Raw genomic sequence first — 24,835 nt, 5'->3', positions numbered from 1 at the left:
GCGTGTACTAGGGTTAGAAAGGGGCGTCACTTCCTGATGCCCCTAACCCTAGTACGGACTGAGTCCATACACAATGGCGGCGCCCGTTCCACATGGGGGCCGCCATTTTGACGTAGCGGACGCATTGCGTCCACATGTCACACAGCACAAATGACGGTGTGAGCATTAGCGCGCTGCAAAGAGAAGCGCCATTTTTGTGCTTCTTTTTTGCAGCATGGAAGAGCCCCGTGGTTTGGCTGCTGCGGCTCCTCTGCGCTGCAACTGGCGGTGGTGGCAGAGCGCCGCTTCTCGGCGCTGTGTAATGCGCCTTGGATGACCTTTGTTACAGCAATACAGGGCTTGCCTACATGGGTGAAACTCACACTCACCCTGAAGCTGGTGCCCAGAGTAATCTCATGTTCATTGTGTATGTGGACACCTGGATCGAGTCCAATTTGGCCTAGTATAGTTGTCCACATGCCAAGAGCCTCGCCATCCCCTTTCTCCATGCTCAGCAGGACAGGGAAAATAGATGGTTGGTTTTCAGAGCCAGAACTTCCACTTCCTCATGGGCAGGAGTTCCGTGTAAAGCCTGCCTGGTATGCCATCACTTCTGATAAAGTCAAAACGCAGTGCCTGTGCGATCAACAAGGAGATGGTAGAGTGACCCCTGGTTGTTGAGCACATGGCAAGGCACCATGTTCTGACCTCAGCAGAAGCAATGGCAGGCTCTTGCAGAGAGCTGCTTGACCTTTGAGGCAGCGGCAGCATCCTCATTTCCCATATTTCAGTAGATTTATACCACATAGAGGCTTAGTTTTTATTACTGTTCCATAAACAAGAAGAATTGCATGTTAAGGATTTTCTCCCATACAACTGAGCCAATACAGTCAGCCCCCCCCCCCCCCCCCATATATCCATGGATTTTTGTTATCCACAGATTCAAGCATCCATGGCTTACAAATATTTTAAATATATATACATTCCAAAAAGCAAAGCTTGATTTCACCATTTTATATAAGGGACACCATTTAATTATCCCATTGTATTGAATGGGACTTGAACATCATTCTGTTATCCATTGGGTGTTCTGCAACCAAACCACAGGGGATAAAAAAAGTCCCACTGTATTTACGTCTCATCACCAGTATTTACACATCTACTCTTCATAAGCAGCATGCAATAAATAGATTGCAAGTCATAAACCTAACTTTAATCTTAAATAACCTGTGAAATATCAGAACTCGGGGTTGTAGATGAATGTTCTAATGAAAATATATTTAGTTCAAAGAAAATTTGTTTGTTCCAAATGGACACTCCTTTTTCAAAAACAATAGGTCTTAGGGACTAAGAGGAGAATTTTTGTTTGTTTTTTTAGGTCCTGCAGAATATATAAGATGAGGTGGCCAAACTTGCTTAATATAGGAGACACATACAGTAAACTACCGATGTTTGAGAGCTGCAAGATATGAACAAATATTACACACACATAGTTACTATTACATGTACGTTTTCTTATGAAAAGCTATAAAAATATTAAGTACATGTACATAATATTTATGGGTGTATGTTGTTTTAAACTGTTAATTTGTATTAGTTTCAATAATCATAAAATACACATATAGATAACAAGTGTTTTCACAATCCTGATTGATTAGTGTTTTAACTATATATTTAATATGGAAATGAACTACAGAAATATCAAAGAAAATATGCAAATTAGCCTTTCATTAAAATTAGATGAGATTGCCAAAAATAAAAAGGGTAAAACCAAATATTTTAAATGATATTTATTTGTCTACCCATAGAGTAGCATGGAGAAAAATATGTAAACCAATACAATTAAAGATATCAAATATCTGAAAGTTCCATATAGGCACATATTAAGGAACACGAAGGTGGATCATATATGTTATTTGTTTGTTTTTTTTAAAAAGAGATGTATAAGAAAATGTCTTGGTTATTGTTAGATAGGCATGTAAGGTACATCAATTTGTTACCAATTGCGTAGTTTTGTATTTGTTTGTTTGTGAGCACTTGTGGAACCAAAAAAAAAAAAAAGATATCAGATATCACCTTACAAAATTATAGTCTTATCATAATATTTTTATGACATAAAATAAGCAGACAGTGCTACAATTATCAGGCTGTTAAATATTAGTAGAGAGCTTGTGAGTCTCCATCTTGGCTGTGAGTCATTTAAATCCCGGCAACACAACCAAATTCTACAACGCCCAGTATAATGCTAGCACCCTGCTAATTTCACTGCGAGCAATACAGCCACACATGCCACAATGATGCATTCACAAGCCACAACTACTATAACCAACATTGTCAGTCCTGGTTTCTACTATTACTGATTCTCCAGCACAATTCCTGTGTAATCCTTGCTAATCCAAAATTTCTTTAGTCCTTGATACAAATCTAGCATTAAAATTAGGATTTAAATTCTTAAAAATATTTACTCATTGTGAATATTAAACTTACATTTTAATCCAGTGGACTCTCAGTTTATACCTGTTAAATAATTATAAAGCTTGAAAAAATATTTAGCTTTTATATGAAGTATAATGCAAAAAGGAACTAAACCAACATATTTCTGCAAGTTGGGCTTTATATGTCAAAGAGTCTGATGTCGTTTACAAGCCATGATTTGGCCAATAAATTCTGGTCTCCTGTTTGTCAGCAGTTATTTTTTTCAAACTATTTCCGGATCCACTGATTATGTAAAATGCACAAAAAGAGTGCTGTTGCAAGTTATCTAGGTTAAATAAGTCTGCTTTTGTTTGAAAGCAGAAGATACTACTAAGGACAGAAGGAGAAGACTGTCAGTGTTTCTCCTTTCACTACTTTGAGCCATGATTTAATAATGCAAAGTCAATTACCAAATAGAGTTCTCATTGCCATATGCTGAAAGGGGAGAAAGGGTTTATATGTTGGATTAAATTATGTTCTTCGTTTTCCTTCTAGCAAAGTATTTGGCATATAATTGAATTTCAGTTTATATGCTAGTAAAGGATAATGTTGGAGAGGGATTACTTTATATACTGCATTACAATATATTTTGCATCTTTCCCCTACCCACTAAAAATGGGTATGGGGTCAAACAGGCATTTGACAATGTCATAAGTGTATGTACACCCTAAATTTTGTTTTGTATCTTCGTTGTTTAAAGCAAGCATGGCACTGTGTTGTATTTTCACTCTGCTGTCTCACGATTAAAGGGTGCGTCAACACTGTAGAAATAATCCAGTTTGACAACACTTTTAAGTGCAGTAGCTCCATTCTGTAGAATCCAGAGATTTGTAATTTTACAAGCTCTTTAGCAATATCTGCCAGAGTACTGGTGCCTCACAAAACTACAAATCCCAATATTCTGTAGGATGGAGCCATGACAATTGAAGTGGTGTCAAACTGCATTATTTCCACACTGTAAATGCACCCAAAGAGAGCTGTGTTAAAAAGAAATTAGTGGAATGCCAGATAGGCTTATGTAGGCCAGATTTAGAGCTGTTTCATATGCACACATCTGCCAAGGATTCCATATGGATGGAGTGATCCAAGCAGGACACATGCATACATACAGGTGATCTTTTTCCCTTAGAGAAAGGAGAACATGAGTGGCATCCACAATGTATGCCAGCTTTGTATTCACAGTAATTGCATATAGGGTGTGTGCTTATGTGTACAGTTATACCTAAGTTAACAAAACAGATGTGTTCCTGGACACTACTTCTTTAACAGAACATTTGCTACCAGAGACAAAAATAACCTAGAAAAAATAGGGATAGGGTCTTATACCTCAAAAAACAAGAGTAGCTCAACATGTTTTCCCAAAGCTCTACTTCAAAACTAACAATAAGCATGTGTGAAATGAAACAACTGGGTCAAGTCAACCTTCTATAAGTAAACAGAAATATTTCCGAACTTCTAAGACCATTTGAAGACTTCTTCCAAAATGCTTCCAGGGCAGACTTTTTCTTTCATTAGTCTCCACTTTTCTTTTGATTTCCATTTTGATGGCTAGAACTATGCTTTTTTAACATGCTGAGGAGAGCCAGTGAGACATGCCTATCTGCTTTCCCCTTTTCTCTCTGTTTTGCTGTTCACACGTACTCAGTTAAATATTGTGGCAGCAGCTGTTGTTTATCTTTTTTGTTATAGGCAGCCACACACAGTTACAGTAGAATCTCATATTTTCCCAGCTCAAGAGTTATTGCCTTGTTTGCTGTGGAAATGCTGCTACAACCCAATGCCAAATGTCTATGTTGCTCCAGGCTTCCTTCACCATCCTCAGAGTGCCAATGCTGCTCAGAAACATCCAACTACTGTATATACTCAACTATAAGTCGAGAAATTTATGCCCCAAAATTGACCCTAAAATCCTTGGTTGACTTATATATGGGTCAGTACACTAATACTACGTAGAAAGGTCCTAAAACAAGCACAACAGTGATCCCCCACTCTTCCCCATTCTCTCTCTGCATGTGTGTGTGTGTGTGAAAGAGTTTCCCAATCCAATTTTAAAGCCTTCTCTTTCCATCAAAGAAACACTCCATTTAACTCCACTTCTTTCCCTTCCCAGTCCAATTTTAAAACTTTCACTTCCCATCAAACACCCCATTTAACCCCACTTCTTTCCCTTCCCAGTTCGATTTAAAGCCTTCTCTTCACATAACAGAAACACCCCATTTAACTCCACCTCTTTCCCTTCCCAGTCTGATTTTAAAGCCTTTTCCTCCCATCAAAGAAACATCCATTTAACTCCATCCCAATCTGATTTTAAAGCCTTCTCTTCCCATCAAAGAAAAACCCCATTTAACTCCACTTCTTTCCCTTCCCAATCTGATTTTCAAATCTCTCCTCCAGCACCTGGGAAGACGTGTTAAGTGGTCGAGAGAGGTCCAGAAAAGGAGAAGGAGTGATGGAAGTGTTCATTTCCCCTTTCCATCCTTTGTTATAGCCCCCTAAGTTTTACCGTCGACTTATCCACAGGTCATATAAAAAGCCATGTGTTTTCCCTGAAACCTTCCCTCGACTTATACATGAGTTTGACTTGTACACAAGTATATACTAGTAGATAGGACAAGGACAAAAAGTGGCAGACTGAGAAGCATTAAAAAAAACTTTTTAAAATAAAAAAGAGGCTTTGATAACCAAGGAATATCCAAATTTGTGAATGCAAATACCCTACTCTATTTGCAAGACCCCTCTAATCAGTGAGGTTTTTGATCATGACTGAACAAGTTGAGTCTCCCTTATCCAAAATGTTTTAGACAAGAAGTACATTGGATTTCAGATGTTTTTGGATTTGGAATATTTGCATATACATAATGGGATACCTTGGATATGAGACCCAAACCTAACATGAAAATCATTTATGTTTCATATATACCTTATACACATAGTCTGAAGGTAATTTTATACATAATATTATTAATAATTTTGTGCCTGGAACAAACTTTGTGTAAAGTGAACCATCAGAAAGCAAATACATCACTAACTCAGCCACCCAAGTGGACAATTTTGGATAATGGAGTATTTCGGATTTCAGAATTCTGGATAAAGGATACTCAACTTGTACCATTATTCAGCAATCCCAAAAATAATCTAGAGGATAGTATCTAGAGGACAAGATCAGGACTATAGCTACAGGGGGAGGAGAGAATAAGACTTCTGCATTCCCCCCACCCCTATGAAATTTTCCTTCATTCCCCAAATTCCTATTTCAGGAACTTAAACTTCAGTTGAGCATTTAGAAATACATTTTAAGCATCCAAAGAAAAGGTGCAGGCAATGTGACAAGGGGAATCCGAACACAGCAAATCAAAGAGTTCTAGGTGTGAATGATTTTCAGTTTCTCACTCTGGGCAAGAGAGCAATTCTTGTTCAAGTTCAATGGAGGGTGGAGCTCATTCCCTCATCCTTTTTCATTATACTTCATATGCATTATTAGAGTTACAGTATATGTTGCTTCCCACCACCTAAAAAGCCTCAGTGCAACTTACACAAAAAGGAAAAATTAGAAAAAATGAATAATATATCAAGATAATACAACTATAAATACAAACATAAACAATAAGATCATTTAAACAAGCTCATATCTAAACTACTAAAAGTGTTCATTCACCACGATAGCATCAAACACCAGTTCCTAGTTCCAAAAGGTGATCCTAGATGTAATAGGGTCCTGATCTGGGCAAGCCAAAGTATAGAACCATAGAATCATAGAGTTGGAAGAGACCACAAGAGCCATCCAATCCAACCCCCTGCCATGCAGGAACTTTCAGTCAAAGCATCCCCGACAGATGGCCATATAGCCTCTGTTTAAAGACATCCAAGGAGGGAGATTCCACCACTCTCTGATGGAGTGTGTTCTACTGTCGAACAACCCTACTATCAGGAAGTTCCTCCTAATGTTGAGGTGGAATCTCTTTTCCTGGAGCTTGCATCCATTGTTCCTGGTCCTGTTCTCTAGAGCAGCAGAAAACAAGCTTGCTCCCTCCTCAATATGACATCCCTTCAAATACTTAAACAGGGCTATCATATCACCTCTTAACCTTCTCTTCTCCAGGCTAAACATCCCCAGCTCCCTAAGTTGTTTCTCATAGGGCACGGTTCCCAGGCCCTTCACCATTTTAGTCACCCTCCTTTGGACACACTCCAGTTTCTCAACATCCTTTTTAAATTGTGGTGCCCAGAACTGGACACAATATTCCAGGTGGGGCCTGACCAGAGCAGAATAGAGTGGCACTATTACTTCCTTTGATCTAGACACTATACTTCTATTGCTGCAGCCTAAAATTGCATTGGCCTTGTTAGCTGCCTCATCGCACTGTTGACTCATGTTCAACTTGTGGTCTACTTGGACTCCCAGATCCCTTTCACATGTAGTCTCATTCAGCCAGGTGTCGCTCATTCTACATCTGTGCATTTCATTTTTCTGACCTAAGTGCAGTACCTTAAATTTCTCCGTGTTGAAATTCATTTTGTTAGCTTTGGCCCAGCTTTCTAATCTATTAAGGTCATTTTAAATTTTGATTCTGTTTTCAGGGGTATTAGCTATTCCTTCTAGTTTGGTGTCATCTGCAAATTTGATAAGTATGCCACCAATTCTGTCATCCAAGTCATTGATAAAGATGTTGAATAGCACTGGCCCCAGGACCAAACCTTGTGGGACCCCACTGGTCACTTCTCTCCAGGATGAAAAGGAGCCATCGTTGAGCACCCTTTGGGTTCGGGCAATCAACCAATTTCAGATCTATGTAACAGTTATGTAGCAGCGTAGTGATTTTTTAAAGGATCTGTTTGCAGTTATTCTGAGTTATTACTGTAAACATGGTAGCCATTGGGTTGCAACAGCCTGTCTGAACGTTTGTGTGCAGTTATCTGTAGGGATCCATAGAATATTTCCCACTCCTCTTCAGCAACAGTATTGAGAAAGGGTGATTGGAATATGCCAAGGTGTTGCCACACGTGGAGAGGTGTCTTGCAAACATCATGTGCCTGGTTTATGGGTAGGTTCAATCATGGCTTTCTTCTCCCACCGAAAGAGAGAGAAGTGTCAAATATTTCAGAGGCGTCTGTCTTTATGCTGTTAGCAGCAGACTCATTATAGCAAACCTGCAAAACTTTGGCGCCTGTGATGTGACGGAGGAGAACACCAAGGAGCTTGCTCCCTGGGTTTCCTTGGCAGCTGAGAAACAACACAAGAGAGGGGGAGGCAGGCGGGTTGTGTAAGCCCGTCATTTAATTAGTAAGTGTGTAACCAAAAACCCATCTATCTTTGCTGGCAGGTGGCTGACTGAATTTCTATTATTAGCTGACAGGTGATGTCACAAAATCTGTCATGCAGCCAACCGGGGAATCCCCAGCGGAAGATGAATGAGGAAGGGGTCTGGGTTATAAACAAAGGTGCCCTTTGATTGACCTCCATTCACGGTGGACATGTGATGTCTCCTGCGAAACCTCCCACCGCTCCCCCCCCCCCTTGTCAGAATTAGGGCACCGAGTTCATGCTGTGTAAATTATCTTCCCAGCGTGGTATCTGGCTGCTAAGACTGAAGTATGTGAATGTACTTAACCTTCAGTAACCTTTCCATTGTTTACTTTAGAATATACATTTGTAGCTTCTGGCAAAAGGTAGGGATATCCTAGAGAGCATGTTAGGCCTCTTATTAATAGCGTTTCAAGAGGTTACATCCCTTTATTTATTTATTTTAGCCTGGTGGGGGAAATTGCTGGCAAGAGAAAGAGGTGTCACACTCTTCCTTTCCCCCTCCTCCTTTTATTATTAACTGGATATTTGAGAGATTGTAAATAAAGGGACTTGAAGATATCCTCAACTGGAGGCAAGTCTAATCTAGCAACTCATCAAGCTCTGCTGCTGCTGCTGCTGCTGCACATCCCTGATTCATGTCAGTGAACTCTGACAATATGTGATCCATATTCGAACAGAGATGGCATGGTGACAGGATATTCTGGATTGTACCCACAGCCACAAAAGACCAGTTTGCTATGTCTGAGATATCACAAAATTCAGGTTCAGGCTACATCTGTACTGCAGAATTAATGCAGTTTGACACAGTTTGGCACTGCTTTAACTACCATGGTTCAGTGCTATGGAATTCTGTGATTTGTAGTTTTGTGAGATGTTTAGCCTTCACTGTCAGAGGCTTCTGGTGCCACAAGTCCCATGATTCCATAGGCTAAAGCCATGACCAGTGACATCATTAGGTTTGGTGTCACCCGGTGCGGTAACTCATGATGTCACCCCCATTGACCTCCTCCCATATCTTACCATACAGAATCCTTGGTCATGTTTTTTGTACCAATTGTTACTCATAAATCGTAATTCCCATATATCACTGAATGTGACAGTAATAATTGTGGCATAAACTAGCACAATTAAAATTATACTTTTAAATTGCAATATCATACATGGCCTAAGTGTATTATACATAGTTTCATGTGCTTAAAGTGAAAATTTGGTAAAATGTGGTGTTTTTAAAGAATTTTTATTTTAATTTGAAATTTTATTTTTAAAAAAAGCTTGGAGCTTCTCCTTTTTCTTCCTATTGAGCCTCACCCCACTCAGTCCATATCTTCAGCATTTTAATGTGACACAGGTGAATGCCACAGCCCATTTCTGCAAAAAAGCAGATGTTTGAGGAGCAGTGGTATCACACACCCTCTTAAGGTGTCACCTGGTGCAGTCTGAACTCCCTGCATCTCCATAGTGACGCTACTGGCCATGACAAAGCAATGTCAAACTGCATTAATTCTGCAATGTGGCAGTAGCTTTAGTCATGGTTGTTTGATAAAGTAGCCAAGAATATTCATTTCTGGCCAGTTTCTGGCCTTCACATAGAGTAATGGACAGAAATATTGGTTGGTGGGTAGTAAATAGGTAGATAAATAACATTGTCTTATAAGGACTTCAGTACTTTTAAGGCAGACCCATCTTAGCCTTTTATTATCTTTTTTCTCTTTTAAAAGCACTGACATATTACATCTTTGTCTTACCTATGCAAATATATGGATAGTTAGCAATAAATATGCAAACCACTCCAAATCTCCAGGTAGCCAGAGATGCCCAGCAGTAACATGTGCAGTAAAGCAGTCTTTTATGTTTATTAAAGTTCTCACTGTTCCTCTGCTTTGTAGTAAGGGAGTGGTATGCAAATAACAGTTCCAAGGGAGAAATCACATATTCTGAACGGTAACATCAGAAGATTGTGCCTTTATCTTAAATGTCATCCTGAATACGAAGCCTCACTTTTTAGTAGCATATAAAATTATTTCAAAACCCACAAATAGACTATAGGGGAAACTTAAATGTCTTAAAATATGGGACAATTTTTCAATTTCTAAAAACTCTCCATCAGGCTGGATGATAACCCAAGTTTCAGGTAAAGCTGTAAATCTGCGTTACTCAGAGTCTTCAGATAAGTGTAGGCAAAAGTGGCATTCCATACATGCAATCTAATTAACCATGAGAAAGTTTTATTTTATTTTTGAAATTACTATTACATATTCTGCATTTCTGAAAAGGGGGCTACTTTTGCTGCTTTTGTTTAAATAGTAACACCCAGCCTACAAGTTCTACAAATTTGCTAACTATTTCACAGCTTTGGAATCATTAATAAAAATATTATCTTCAGTGTCTAGATGAGTTTTTTGTTATGACCTAATGGTGCACTGTGCGTTCATACATTCAGCCAAATAACTTTAAAGTTTTATTTTTCTGGCCTTTTGTTTTACAAAATAATGAATCACCCTGCCCACCCTCTTCAGTTTCTCAGGCTTGCTAGAGAGGTTAAGAACAACAAAAAGGGCTTTTTTTTGGGGGGGGGGGTATCCACAGCAAAAGTAAGAAGAAGGAAACAGTAGGGCCACTGCGTGGAGAAGATGGCAAAATGCTAACAGGGGACAGAGAAAAGGCAGAATTGCTCAACACCTTCTTTGCCTCAGTCTTCTCAGAAAAGGCAAAGAGTGCTCCATTTCCTGAGGAAAATGGAGCAGAGGACAGAATAGGGGAATTTCAGCACAGAATAAGTAAAGAGATAGTACAGGAATACCTGGTTAATCTAAATGAATATAAGTCTCCAGAACCAGATGAACTACATCCGAGGGTATTAAAAGAACTGGCAAATGTAATATTGGCCCTATTTAAAGGGGCGCTATGAGGCACCCCATCACGTGCGAGGGTCGGCGCTTTTAGACGCCCCTCGCACGTGACGAGGGCGTCAAAATGGCGGCGCTCTGTACATACGGGCGCTGCCATTTTGACATGACGGACACCTAGTGTCTGCACGTCTCGGCACCTTTATGACACCGCAAGTGTGCCATTGGTGCCTTGCGACGTCACAACGGCCCCGGAAAAAGAAGCCGCTTTTTGTGGCTTCTATTTGCTGCGCGAGGGAGACACGTGGTTTGACCGCTGTGGCTCCCTCATGCAGCAAACTAGGGTGGCAGCAAACCACCCTTTTGTGCGGTCTGTATCGCACCAATGGAACCATTGGCAATAATCTTTGAGAACTCCTGGAGAATAGGAAAAGTCCCAGCAGACTGGAGGAGGGCAAATGTTGTCCCCATCTTCAAAAAGGGGAAAAAGACGATCCCAACAATTATCCTCCAGTTAGTCTGACATCAATACCAGGAAAGATTCTAGAGCAGATCATTAAATAGAGAGTCTGTGAACATCTAGATGGCAATTACATAATCACAAAAAGTCAACATGGGTTTCAGAGAAACAAGTCATGCCAGACAAATCTGATCTCTTTCTTTGATAAAATTACCATCTTGGTAGATAAAGGGAATGCTGTGGATATAGTATATCTTGATTTCAGTAAGGCCTTTGACAGGGTTCCCCATGACATTCTTGCAAACAAGCTAGTGAAACGTGGGCTTGACAAAATAACAGTTGCATGGATTTGTAATTGGTTGACTGAGAGAACCCAAAGGGTGTATTCCTTTCCTCACAAGAGACAGTCCCTGTCTAATGTATTCTACTCACACTTTTATTTTTAACCTGCCAGCTAATTCCGGTTCACTTCAAGGTCCTCAGACCCCTCAATCTACCGGTAGCAATTCCATGACAGAAGTGCCAGGTGACCTCAAGCCTCCAACACCAGCATCTACTCCCCATGGGCAGATGACACCTATGCAGGGCAGCAGGTACATCTTTTCTTTCCTTTTCTTCATAGCCTTTCTCAGATTTGGATCTGTATTATAGTAAGTAAAGGCCTGACCCAAATACAGATGTCTTCCTTTATTTCAGGAATGTTACATTTTCCTGTGACTAAGCATGCAGTATATTGTTGATGGAAAAAAGTATTATTGGTATCTGAAATACAAGTGTTATAGACAAATTTCTTGCATGTTGCCCATATCATCATTTTTTCGTTTATTTTATTTGTATTTCTTTATAAAATATTTATAACCTGGCTTATATCTGAAGATCTCAGGGCAATGTACAGTGTAATTAGTTTTGTGATAATAAATAACAATATTTTTAAATTTATTTATTTATTTCAGGGGTACTCCACCTTTCTCCCAAAATGGGATTCAAGGCAGCTACAGCAAATATATAAAGGCTACAAATACATCAAATCCTTTATCACTCAAAATATATTAAATCCTTTATCACTTTTAAACTCAGACAATATAAAAACATGCTTACTGTACCACAAATGCAAGAATAAAATTAATTAAGCCTCAAAGATATTAATAATAGGCCAAGTTTTGACTTGGTGCTGGAATGATACAAGTGTTTGACACCAATCATAACTGGGGTGCTGTAGCAGAGAAGGCCCTCTCCTAAGTCCCCCTACAGTGTTTTTGCCCCTAACATTGGTCCACATGTTATTGCCTTAAGACTACTGTAGTTAGTTTCAGTTCCCACATAGTTTTGCCAGCTGAAGTTCCTGCCTGTGTGCACTGCAGCCATGGGTGCGGAGAAAGGTGCATTTTTGTTGCAAGAGTTTCTAACAAGGAATCGGCACAAAGGCCTAAAGCTAATCTTACATTTTCCTCCTCCTCCTCCCCTTCCATTATATCCTGTATCAAACCACTCTGCTTGGATCAGAGGTGCTAATGCAGAAGCGCTAAAGCTGAAATTGCTTCCGGAAAATAACCTGCGGTACATTGACTGAACTGACAGAAATATTCTGAATATGACAAGGGTCCATTGTTGTTAAAATTATCTGCCCAGGGAATAAAATAATTTTAGAATAGGGACTTGGCAGCTAAGGGAAAGTAGATAATAATTAATATGACATAAATGTCCATACATTATATTGTCATGAGGCATAATAAACCCTTTGTTCTTGTTGCTGTGTGCCTTCAGGTTGTTTCTGACTTATGGTGACCCCAAGGCAGGTCTATCACAGGGTTTTCTTGGCAAGATTTGTTCAGAGGGAGTTTGCCTTTCCTTTCTTCTGAGGCTGAGAGAGAGTGACTTGCATAAGGTCATTCAGTGGGTTTCATGGCCAAGCCAGGATTGGAACCCTAGTCTCCAGAGTCATAGTCCAATGCTCAAAACACAACACTGTGCTGGCTATCTTTTTATAATAATAAATCCTTGCTATTAATTCATTAAGAACTTATGAAGCCATGTATTAGCCTAAGACCCAATCATTGTAATGTATAAAATGGTGGGTCTGATGTGCTGTTGTTGTTAACTGCTGTCGAGTCAACTCATGGTGATTTTATGATTCAGAGACTTCCAAGTCCCCTTATCATCAACCTCCCTTCTCAGATCCTCAGAGTGGTGGCTTCCTACTCAGCTATTATGATCACTCAATGGCCTTGGAAAAGTTACTATTCTCTCTTCTAAGATTAAAATACCACTCTGAATGTCTTGGCACAAGAAAATAAATATTGGAAGTTAGTCATATTCAGTTGGCCCCTGTCCACAAATTTTTTATCCATGGATTCAACCAGCCATGGCTTGAAAAGGTTAAAAAATATAAATTCCAAAAAGCAATGCTTGATTTTGCCATTTTATATAAGTGACACCATTTTACTATGTTATTGTTTTTAATGGGATTGGAGCACCCACGGATTTTGGTATTCACTGGGGGGGGGGGTTTGCTGGAACCAAACACCAATGGATACCAAGGACCCACTGTATGTCATTCTCAAATTTTTAAATAAACATAATTTTTTTAAAGGATAGCTGTTGCATAAGTACTTTGCTGTCAAGAAAGGCTGCAGTGGAGTCAGGGCTGGCAGGGTCAAATTACCCGGACTTTTTATTAGCAGGGATGATGATGTTATCTACCATCTCTGCCTCCTGAGTTTAGCCAGAATCCTTACAGTACTTGAGGGAGAAATAAGCTTTCTCTCCAACAGTGTATTGTTTTAAGTACCCCTCTCCGTAATCTCAAGTATTTGGAGCTGGCTTGGTTTTGAATGGGCACTTAAGATCTGTTGGTTTTATAAAACAGCTATTTCTGGCATTAATAAGAGCTGGTTTCTTGATTTGGATCAACATATCAGCCTGGTTTTTTGTTTTGTTTTGTTTTGTTTTGTTTTGTTTTTTGATTGTCCTTGGGGGCAACTTTATGGGGGCTGTCATCATGAGCACCTGAACTTTGTAGTCTGCCTTGACACCACCACTGTCCATATAAAACTGTTGATTTTCTGAGCAAGTTAGATTACTGATATATAGTTAAGACCACCATCCAGTTTAGTATCACAGGACATGCCATTGCATTTCTATAATATTAAAACATTTTTCCTTTCTTCTCCTTAGAAATAGTTCTGTTAGTGTACATGATCCATTTTCGGATGTAAGTGATTCCACATTCCCAAAGCGAAACTCCATGACCCCAAATGCACCCTATCAGCAGACGATGAATATGCCAGATATGATGGGAAGAATGCCCTATGAACCGAACAAGGACCCTTTCGGTGGAATGAGAAAAGGTATTTACTGAGTGTTCTTACCTGGTTACAATATTCCAGTGAATATGAAAGTGTGTGCATGCACATTTATACATGTGGCTTTAATGATTCTTTATCTTTGCATCTAAAAGTGCTGTAGTTTTTTCTGCTTTTTCCTTTCATAAATTCAATTTCTAAGATATTCAAGAAACAGTAATATTTGTTGTAAGCCGCCCGGATTCCCAGTGATTGGGCGGCATATAAATAAATCATATTATTATTATTTGGGAGCACTTGTTACAGATAATTTTTATAGCTCATAAAAACATTGGCAGTGTTTTCAACTAAGGTCAAACAATTACTTTTATTTAAAGTAGTTGACAAGCCCCCTAGTACACATACCCATGAAATTTTGTATATAATATGTTGTTCAGTGTGTAGGACCAGTAAGCGGACTAAAGATACGGTTGCTTCTGAGAACAGTTGCATGTGAAATGAACTACAAGTGGGTTTGGGGAAGCTGGTGTTACTTGGCATTTTAAGACATATAATGGTTGAGTCTTCTGTTGTCCCTATATGCCATCCCTATTCAATATTACTTGTACTGTATCATTGTAAACAAAAATATTACTTGGTGTATTAAGACATGTATTGGTTGAGTCTTGAAAATCTCAACAGGATCACAAAAAATCTTGAAAGCTGTTTCAAGAATACTGAACAGGATAGCTACCAGATGCAGAGAACTTCAGTGAAGTAAACGGACTTGCTCCAAAGGAATTTATTTATTGGTTTCAGATGTTGTTTGGTCAACATCTTTCTTGTGCTCTGTAGCATTCTTAGAAATAACTGCTATTGCAAAATAAACTTTAATGTTTTTTTAAGAATCTAACTGGAAATATTATAAACTGCTTATAAACTCCCAATATCATGTTGCTTGATACCTGCAAGTATGAGCAAATCCATTAATTTTTGTCTAAAGTACACAGAATGAAACTCAATGAATCATAGACCCCATGGCTTCTGATACTTATAGGAGTCAAAGACTGCATCTTGCTTGTGGCAAATGCACTTGTAAATTTCCTTATTGCCTATGGATGCTCTTTTTGCGGGGGATGCTGAGGAGATTGGTATTCCCTTTCTCTCTTGGAAGCATCTAAGTCCCACCACCCCTGAATGTACCATACAGCTTCTGAAGTCCCATTGCAAGGCTATCCCAGCCTCACAGACAGCAGGACAGATCAGGGAAGCATCTGGCTATGACCCTATAGCCAGACAGCACTGAGACTTCCAGAGGACCCTGGCAGATCTCAGTGTTGATGTAATCATTCAGTATCTGGCTATGGGGACACACCAAGATGTTTCTCCAATCCTGCCTGCTCCAGGGGTGAGGAGGTTTCAGGCACAGTGTGGTAAGTTTGCAGAGGGTAGGCATATGGCTCAGCCTAGTGTAAGTTAGCATGCAAAATTACTATGCTTCTACACTAAACCATACATAACAGCCATACATAATGTGTTTATGTTTGTGTGTGCACACGCTTGTGCACTTGCACACACATGCAATACAGATAAATTTTAAACGGAACATATATAAGAAATGGAAAAGGGGAAATCACGAAAAAGGAATTCAAAGAAATAGCAGGCATGTGTAGGGGTAAAATCAGAAAAGCTAAAGCACAGAATGAACTCAGGATTGCTAGAGAGGTTAAAAACAATAAAAAGGGCTTTTTTGGATATGTCCGCAGCAAAAGGAAGAAGAAGGAAATGGTAGGGCCACTGCGTGGAGAAGATGGCAAAATACTAACAGGGTACAGAGAAAAGGCAGAATTACTCAACACCTTATTTGCCTCAGTCTTCTCAGAAAAGGCAAAGGGTGCTCAACCTGAGGATAATGGAGCAGAAGACAGAATAGGGGAATTTCAGTACAGAATAAGTAAAGAGATAGTAGAGGAATACTTTGTGAATCTAAATGAATTTAAGTCTCCAGGACCAGATGAACTACATCCAAGGGTATTAAAAGAACTGGCAAATGTAATATCGGAGCCATTGGCAATAATCTTTGAAAACTCCTGGAAAACAGGAGTAATCCCAGCAGACTGGAGGAGGGCAAACATTGTCCCCATCTTCAAAAAGGGGAAAAAAGAGGATCCCAACAATTATCGTCCAGCTAATCTGAAATCAATACCAGGAAAGATTCTAGAGCAGATCATTAAACAGAGAGTCTGTGAACATCTAGATGGCAATTCCATAATTAGAAAAAGTCAGCATGGGTTTCAGAGAAAGACATCATGCCAGACAAATTTAATCTCTTCGATAAAATGACAAGCTTGGTAGATGAAGGGAATGCTGTGGATATAGTATATCTTGATTTCAGTAAGACCTTTGACAGGGTTCCCCATGACATTCTTGCAAACAAGCTTGTAAAATGTGGGATAGACAAGGTAACTGTTATATGGATTTGTAACTGGTTGACTGGCTGAACCCAAAGGGTGCTCAACAATGGCACCTTTTCATCCTGGAGAGAAGTGACCAGCGGGGTCCCATGGGGCTCTGTCCTGGGCCCAGTGTTATTCAACATTTTTATCAATGACCTGGATGACAGAATTGGGAGCATACTTATCAAATTTGCAGATGACACCAAATTAGGAGGAGTAGCTAATACTCCAGAGGACAGGATCAACATTCAGAATGACCTGAATAGACTAGAAAGCTGGGCCACAGCTAATAAAATGAAATTCAACACAGGGAAATGTAAGGTACTGCACTTAGGGCAGAAAAATAAAATGCACAGATATAGGATGGGGGACACCTGGCTGAATGAGACTACATGTGAAAGGGATCTTGGAGTCCAAGTAGACCACAAGTTGAACATGAGTCAACAGTGTGATGCGGCAGCTAAAAAGGCCAATGCAATTTTAGGCTGCATCAATAAAAGTATAGTGTCTAGATCAAGAGAAGTAATAGTGCCACTGTATTCTGCTTTGGTCAGGCCCCAACTGGAATATTGTGTCCAGTTCTGGGCACCACAATTTAAAAAGGATGTTGAGAAACTGGAGTGTGTCCAAAGGAGGGTGACTAAAATGGTGAAGGGTCTGGAAACCATGCCCTATGAGGAACGACTTAGGGAGCTGGAGATGTTTAGCCTGGAGAAGAGAAGGTTAAGAGGTGATATGATAGCCCTGTTTAAATATTTGAAGGGATGTCATATTGAGGAGGGAGCAAGCTTGTTTTCTGCTGCTCCAGAGACTAGAACGTGGAACAATGGATGCAAACTACAAGAAAAGAGATTCCACCTCAACATTAGGAGGAACTTCCTGACAGTAAGGGCTGTTCTACAGTGGAACACACTCCCTCGGAGTGTAGTGAAGTCTCCTTTCTTAGAGGTCTTTAAACAGAGGCTGGATGGCCATCTGTCAGGGATGCTTTGATTTGGATTTCCTGCATGGCTGGGAGTTGGACTGGATGGCCCTTGTGGTCTCTTCCAACTCTATGATTCTATGAAATTGTATGTTTCCTTACTTAGAAAAAAAACTACATTTTTAGAGGTTTCTAGTCAGTTATTTAATCCAAATGTACAGAAAATTATTCTCCTGTGTTTCTGCCTATGGAGTAATATGAAACATTCCAAACTAATTTTCAAAATTCAGCATTATTTGAGAACTCTGGATGTTTTGTTTGGCATTTTAAAGTAAATTTAAATGATTCCACAATTGGTTTCATTTTCTTGGCCAGAGTCTCTCTGTTTGTTTGCTTGCTTGCTTGCTTGTTTTATGTTGATCCTGTAAGATCATGAAGTTGCACGTGTGATTTGCCCTTCCACCACTTCACTTCATAACACCCATATGAGTTTTATCAGGGTGAGAAATAGTGACAAGTTCAAGGCTAATCCTACAGAACGTTGTGTATGTATGATTGAAGGAGGAAAATCAGGATCCCATTAAGGACTAGTGGAATGTCTTCTAGATAAAGATTTTTTTAAACTGTAGTTAATACAGCAACACTACAACCACATTAGGAAAAAACATTTGCATTTTCAGCATTAACACTTGGTTTAAGAATAAAAGATCAGAATATTTTGTAAGCCTGGGAAGTAGTAAGGTTATCACCTAGCACCAAAGACATTAGACCTAGTAACCAGAACAGCCAATCCCTGATCATAACCTGGAAGGAGCTGGATCAAGAAAAATGTCTCCAAAGATGGCATGTTCCTAAAGAGCCCTGGTGGCACAGTGGTTAAATGCCTGTACTGCAGCCACTCACTCACAAACCATTAGTAGTAGTAGTAGTAGTAGTATCCTGCCTCTCCCTGTATTGGATCGAGGTGGGTAACAACAAACAAAAACAATAAAATCAAACATGACTATCAGTAGATAAAAGCATAACAAAACATATTAGATCCTAGTTCCCCAATCCCCCTCCCACCCTAAAATACCATTAAAAACAATTCCCAATAAAATAGTTAATAAAATAAATCAAGTTCAAAGTCCGGTGGGTACAGCTAAACAAATGGAGAGTAAAAATTCTGAAGAGATCAGTTTGGGAAGGCCTGCCGGAAGAGATCCATTTTTATTGCCTTCTTTAAAGGCCTCCAAAATGTTAGATGGCAGATCTCATAAGGTCGTGAGTTCAATACCAGCAAAAGGGCTCAAGTTCAACTCAGGCTTGCATCCTTCCATAGGTTGCTAAAATGAGTACCCAGATTGTTGGGGACAATTAGCTTACACTTTGTAAACCACTTAGGGAGTGCTTAAGTGCACTGATAAACTGTATAGAAATGTACTTGCTATAATACAGTCAATTCTCCATATTGGTGGGCTAGCCAGCCGCGGATTGAAGCATCCACAGATAGCTACATCCCATTATTGTCAATGATGGTGGGTTCAAGCAGCCACCCCAGTGCAGTCATGCGCCTATCGCATGTCCTTTGGCATTAATGAGATTTGATACACTTTTTAGTTTCTGCAGGGAGTCCAGAATGAAATCCCTGCTAATATAGAGGGCCAACTGTAGTTATGAAAAGAAGCACCTAGGTCCTAGAACTCACTTCTTTTCAGTATTCCAATATTTTAATCTTTATGACCTTCATCTACAGAGTCTGAACTTAGAAAACTGAGATAGTGTTGCTTTTATTTTAACAAAAGTTTCTCTTGTGTGTTTGAGTGATCCTATGGAGAGTTATTCACATGCAGATCAGTTAGGTGAGTCTGTCCTTCAGTTCTAGGACTGGTGCACACTCATAATTGTTTGAGATATTTATTCATGTTTTTAACTAGAAAAGAACTGTGGCTGGAATACCAGTATTATTATAACCTACAAGTTGTTTGTCACATCCCAGGTTGGAATCTACTCAAATAGTTGATATTCTGAACATTTGCTGTTTGTGTTTCTTCTGATTCCAGCAACTCTTTAGTTCTCATACTGTTTGTTTGGTAATTGATAGTTCTTTACATTGTTAGGTCTCTGGACATGAATAAAAGAACATCCTGTTAACACTGCTTGAAAATGCAGCTTTAAAGTACAGTATTTTATTTAATATGTTCATCAGTTTATCTTTTCTTTTTGTAGTGCCTGGAAACAGTGAACCCTTCATGACCCCTGGACAAATGCCCAACAGTGGAATGCAAGACATATACAACCAAGCTCCCTCTGGAGCAATGTCAAATATGGGCATAGGCCAGCGCCAGCAGTTTTCTTATGGAAGTGGCTATGACCGAAGGTGAGTGACTCCACTGCCTTCAAAAGGCAGAAGATATAGCTGAATTCATCATTTATGAAAATGTGTTGAATAAACACAAAAAGAATTGAAGTAAACTAGTCACATCCCTTTATTCATCATTTATATCACCTTTCACACTAAATCCGTGAGTTACTAAATCTAATAAATGTTTTGTCTATTTTTTCCAAAATCTGGCAAGTGAGGAACATGATTGAAGAAAGATGTTTGATCTTTCCCTTTTTCCAGTTTTAGCAATAATACTCCATGGACGTCTGTGTGTTTCATGAATATTTTAGTCCCCGGCAAAATAGCACACTTGTCTTTTTGATAATGTTGCACATTCTTTTACAAAAAGATGTGCAAGTGTTCAGAAATAGAACTTGTCCTTATAGTAAAGGCAGCCAGACTTGCGCCCCTTTGCTCTAACCAAGCCATGCATAGTTGACCAGTTGGGTCAAACGGTGGGTTTGTATGCCCATTTGGATACACATTTGATTATGTTCCATCCAAATAATCCAGTGCCCATCCAGATATGGTTATCTTCCATCCACACCGCATTATTTTCAGTTGGATGCATATCCCCATTCATCATTCTGGCCCAACAAACATAACTACAATGCAGTTGGGGTGATAGTCTTGTACTGCAATGTTAGTAGTCACATATGAGGTTTCCTTTGTCATTTTTAGGTCGGATCATGGGCTGGGTCCTGAAGGCAGTATGGGAGCACCTGGTCAAAGCAACATGTTGCCTTCAAACAGTGACCCAAGCATGTACCCTCCCAACCGTTACCCTGGGCAGCAAAGGTGAACATCAGTTTAATCTGTTAATAATAACCTCTATCAACCAGATACTTCTAAATCTTAAAGGCTACCGGACAGAAACAGTGTTGTTGTAGAACAGTTGGTGGAATGTTCTCAAGATTCGGAAGACTGACGTTTCAGTTTTGTTTATAACGGGATTCATGTGGAGCTACTGTAGTAGAGAATTTAGGACTGTACAATAGCCTTCAATAGAATGATAAAAAACATTACAATGGGCCCTTGTTATCTGCTTAGGTTTGGTACTATGACCCCCTGTGGATACAAAAATCTGTGGATGATCAAGTTCCATTATCTACAATAGTTTAGTAAAATGATGTCCCCTATTTTAAAAAATGGCAAAATCAAAATTTGCTTTTGGGATTATTTATAAGGAGCCCTGGTGGCGCAGTGGTTAAATGCCTGTACTGCAGCCATTCACTCAAAACCACAAGGTTGCGAGTTCAAGACCAGCAAAAGGGCCCAAGCTCGACTCAGGCTTGCATCCTTCCGAGGTCGCTAAAATGAGTACCCAGACTGTTGGGGGCAAATTAGCTTACTTGCTAATTAGCTTACTTGCTGTTCACCGCTATGATCTTTGGAATAGCGGTATATAAATAAAACAAATTTTATTTATTTATTTATTTATTTATTTATTTATTTATTTATTTGGTATGGAATATTTTCATGCCATGGATGGTGGAATCCATGGATACAGAATCCATGCATATTGAGGGGCAACTATAGTTTGCACCTGTATCTATGCAGAGAATGGATTTCAACATTGTTTTAAAATTATGAATTTGAATATTAATCATTGAGGCCTCCAAGATCTTTCTTTAGTTGTGCCCTTTTATATACAGTTGAACAACTGAGAAGAACTACTTGAGGTACAGTATACACCCATCTTTCCACATTCACTGGGGTTAGGGGCACAGGACCCCCATGAATGTGGAAAAACCACAAATAACAAAAACACTATGTTTTTACCTAAGAGAATACCTCCAGTGCAACTCTGTAGTCAACATCTGCCAGACATTAACCATAAAATTGCACTGGAGGAGCTACAAATGCCTAGTTGAGAGTTCTCTCTAGGAATCTCTAGATCCTTCAGTGTGACTTTTGGTTAAAGTTGACCATAGAGTAGCACTTGAGGACCTAAATACTCCTAGAGAGAACATAATAATAAAATCTGTGAATAATCAAATCCTGAAAAGTCAAAGCCGCAAATGTGGAGGGAGAAGTGTAATGTTTTCTGTAGAATCCTACAGAAAATAATTGTCCACGCATTGTTTGGCAGTCTTAATGTCACCATATTTATGCACAGATTCTTCTTGCCTCCAGAAGTCAACTTATACTAGGTCTGCTGCCTTGTGTCAAAAGCAAGCCAGTAGAGTTTTAGCAGAATTTACAATTTCCTATCAGTGAGTCCATCTAAGAGTTCATGCGGAGAAGCAGAGAAGAACCTTTTACATATTTAAGTGTCTTCTGTAACCAGATAATGTATTCATTCATACATACAGGTTCACTAGTGTAAATGGCTATTTACAATTATATAGACAAACTAGATTTTTGTCCTCAAGGAGTTTACTATTTAAGATATGCAATGAAGGTAGGGTATGGAGGGAAATAGACAAGGCTGAGGAGTAACAAATACAATCAATTGCAATTGCATATATTTAAAACTTGGAAATGATGACATAGGGGATATATTGTAGCAGTGCAGGCCATACAAAACAGGTGAATTTTGAGTAAGGGTTTTAAGGCAGGTGAAGAAGTAGCCCAGTAATGTCAGCCCTGAAGGACAGTGGCTCTCAGGTAATGGTGTCTTGAAGTCAATTCAATTAAAATTGCTGAAAGTGAATCTGCCATTTCACACCTGCAGAGCATGTATTCTGTCACAGAACTACACATTCCCGCTTCTCCAAACATAAATATCTTCTAAGTTAACATCAGTAACATATGCCAGAGTTTCGTATGCCATCTTACCCGTGAGTCATCCTAGAATCAAATAAAGGTTTGTCTCATTATATCATAAATGCAGATACTGTTCTAGTTACTGACTGTGACATATTAAGCTTTATGATTTATCACTGTTGGATGTGATAAGGGAGTCCAAAATGAACAAAATGTCTGAAAAACAGTATTGTGTATTTTTGGCAGGTGTGGGTGGGTTATATACCATCTTTCAATTAATTACTGTCTAGTTTTGTAAACTATCAAAATTACTCTAGTAGTAAAAATAACAATAAAACAGTTTGTTGTTATTGTTAACTACCCTTGAGTTGACATCAGCTCATGGTGACCATGTGAAGGAGACATCGCCAAGATCCCTTTTTCTCTACCACTCTGCTCAGTTCCTCCAGGTTTAGGCCTGTGACCTGCCTGATTGAGTCTAGCCATTTGGTATGTAGTCTTCCTCTCTTTCTACTACCTTCTACCTTTCCTAGCATTATTCTCTTTTCTAATGAGTCATGCTTTCTCATGATGTGGCCAAAGTACAACAGTCTCAGTTTCATCATCTTGGCTTCCAGGGAGAGTTCAGGCTTGATTTCTTCTAGGACCCATCAGTGTGTCTTTTTCTGTGATATCCTCAGCACTCTTCTCCAGCACCACATCATATATTAGTTGATCTTCTTTCTGTCGGCTTTCTTCATTGTCCAGCTCTCACATTTGTACATGGTGATGGGGAATACCATGGCTTGGACAATTCTGACTTTAGTGTGCAGTTGTATATCTTTACCCTTTAGGATCTTACCTAATTCTTTCATGGCTGCCCTTCCCATTCATAGTTTTCTTCTTATTTCCTCACTGCAGTCTAAATTCTGATCAGTGTTTGATCCAAGGTAGGGGGAATCTTTAACTATTTCAATTTTCTCATTATCTAGGTTGTATTTATGCAAATCCTCTGTGGTTATTATTTTGTATGCCTTACTTTGCACTTTCTTCTTTAACTTTCTTTAGTAATTACTCCAACTCTTTGATGTTTTCTGCTAGTAGTATAGTGACGTCTGCATATCATAGATTGTTAATGTTCCTTCCTCCTGTTGTAGCACCTCCTGCTTGAGTCTATACTTCCTCTTCATATATTTTCTACATACAAGTTGAACAAATAGTGTAATAGCTAAACTATAAAATAGTAATAAAAAAGTAAAATTAGTAGAGCAATAGCATCATCACCAATAGTGCTAAAACCACATCAAGTGACATCCTAATCAAATAAAAGGTCTGTGCCTAGTACCAGATGAACCAGGTGCGCTGTTCTTGAAGGAGCATTCTGCAAGCAAGAGACCATACTGGGAAAGGTTCCCTTTGCAGGCATCATCCACCTACATTCAGTGGGGTGGGGGACTCAGAGAACAGCTTCTGATAATCGTAGCATTCTGGCAGGCTTCTAGCATGAGATGGTGATATTTCAAGTGTCAGGATTCAAAACTATTTATGGCTTTTAAAGGTACATATGAACATTTCAGATTCTGCTCCTGAAATGGGCTGACAACCAGTAATTTAAGGACTGATAAGATGTGATTGACTGAGCTGGTCCCAACTCTGGCAGCTGTATTTTGAACGGGATGTAGTTTCCATCTACCACGCTATAGTAGTTTAACCTGGAGGTGATCAGGTTTGTTGTTGTTGTGTGCCTTCAAGTTGTTTCTAACTTATAACAATCCTAAGGTGAACCTAGCATCATCGTTGTTGTGGTGGTGGTGGTTATATTTACTTATATCCTACTTTTCCCCGAAAATTGGGACTTAAAGCACCTTACAATTTAAAAGCACAGTACAATTAAAAACACACAAAATGGATTTTTCTTGGCAGGATTTGTTCAGAGGTTTGTCATTGCTTTCCCCTGAGGCTGAGACAGTGTGACTTTCTTCAAGGTCACCCCGTAGGTTTCATCGCTGAACTGGGAATCAAATCCTGGTCTCCAGAGTTGTAGTCCAATGTTCACAT

At 39.3% G+C, this 24,835-nt stretch overlaps 1 protein-coding gene across 7 annotated transcripts in view; it reads left to right on the top strand.

The window, feature by feature from the left end:
* Positions 1 to 24,835, top strand: part of LOC149310975 (AT-rich interactive domain-containing protein 1B-like) — a 488,779-nt gene that overhangs the window by 450,484 nt on the left and 13,460 nt on the right. For 4 of the 7 annotated variants that reach the window (XM_089530138.1, XM_089530136.1, XM_089530139.1 and 1 more), the window contains 4 exons: positions 11,520 to 11,658; positions 14,240 to 14,412; positions 19,933 to 20,083; positions 20,771 to 20,887. In XM_089530138.1, the coding sequence (XP_089386264.1) occupies positions 11,520 to 11,658; positions 14,240 to 14,412; positions 19,933 to 20,083; positions 20,771 to 20,887 (580 nt within the window). The remainder of the gene's footprint in view (positions 1 to 11,519; positions 11,659 to 14,239; positions 14,413 to 19,932; positions 20,084 to 20,770; positions 20,888 to 24,835) is intronic. The other 3 variants (XM_089530142.1, XM_089530140.1, XM_089530137.1) reach the window with 1 other exon arrangement.

The sequence above is a fragment of the Sceloporus occidentalis genome, unplaced genomic scaffold (assembly GCF_023333645.1).
Source record: "Sceloporus occidentalis isolate IW3139 unplaced genomic scaffold, rSceOcc1.0.p SCAF_6, whole genome shotgun sequence".
Taxonomy (NCBI): domain Eukaryota; kingdom Metazoa; phylum Chordata; class Lepidosauria; order Squamata; family Phrynosomatidae; genus Sceloporus; species Sceloporus occidentalis.
The sequence above is the reverse complement of the archived record's forward strand: the minus strand, read 5'-3'. Positions and strand labels throughout refer to the sequence as shown.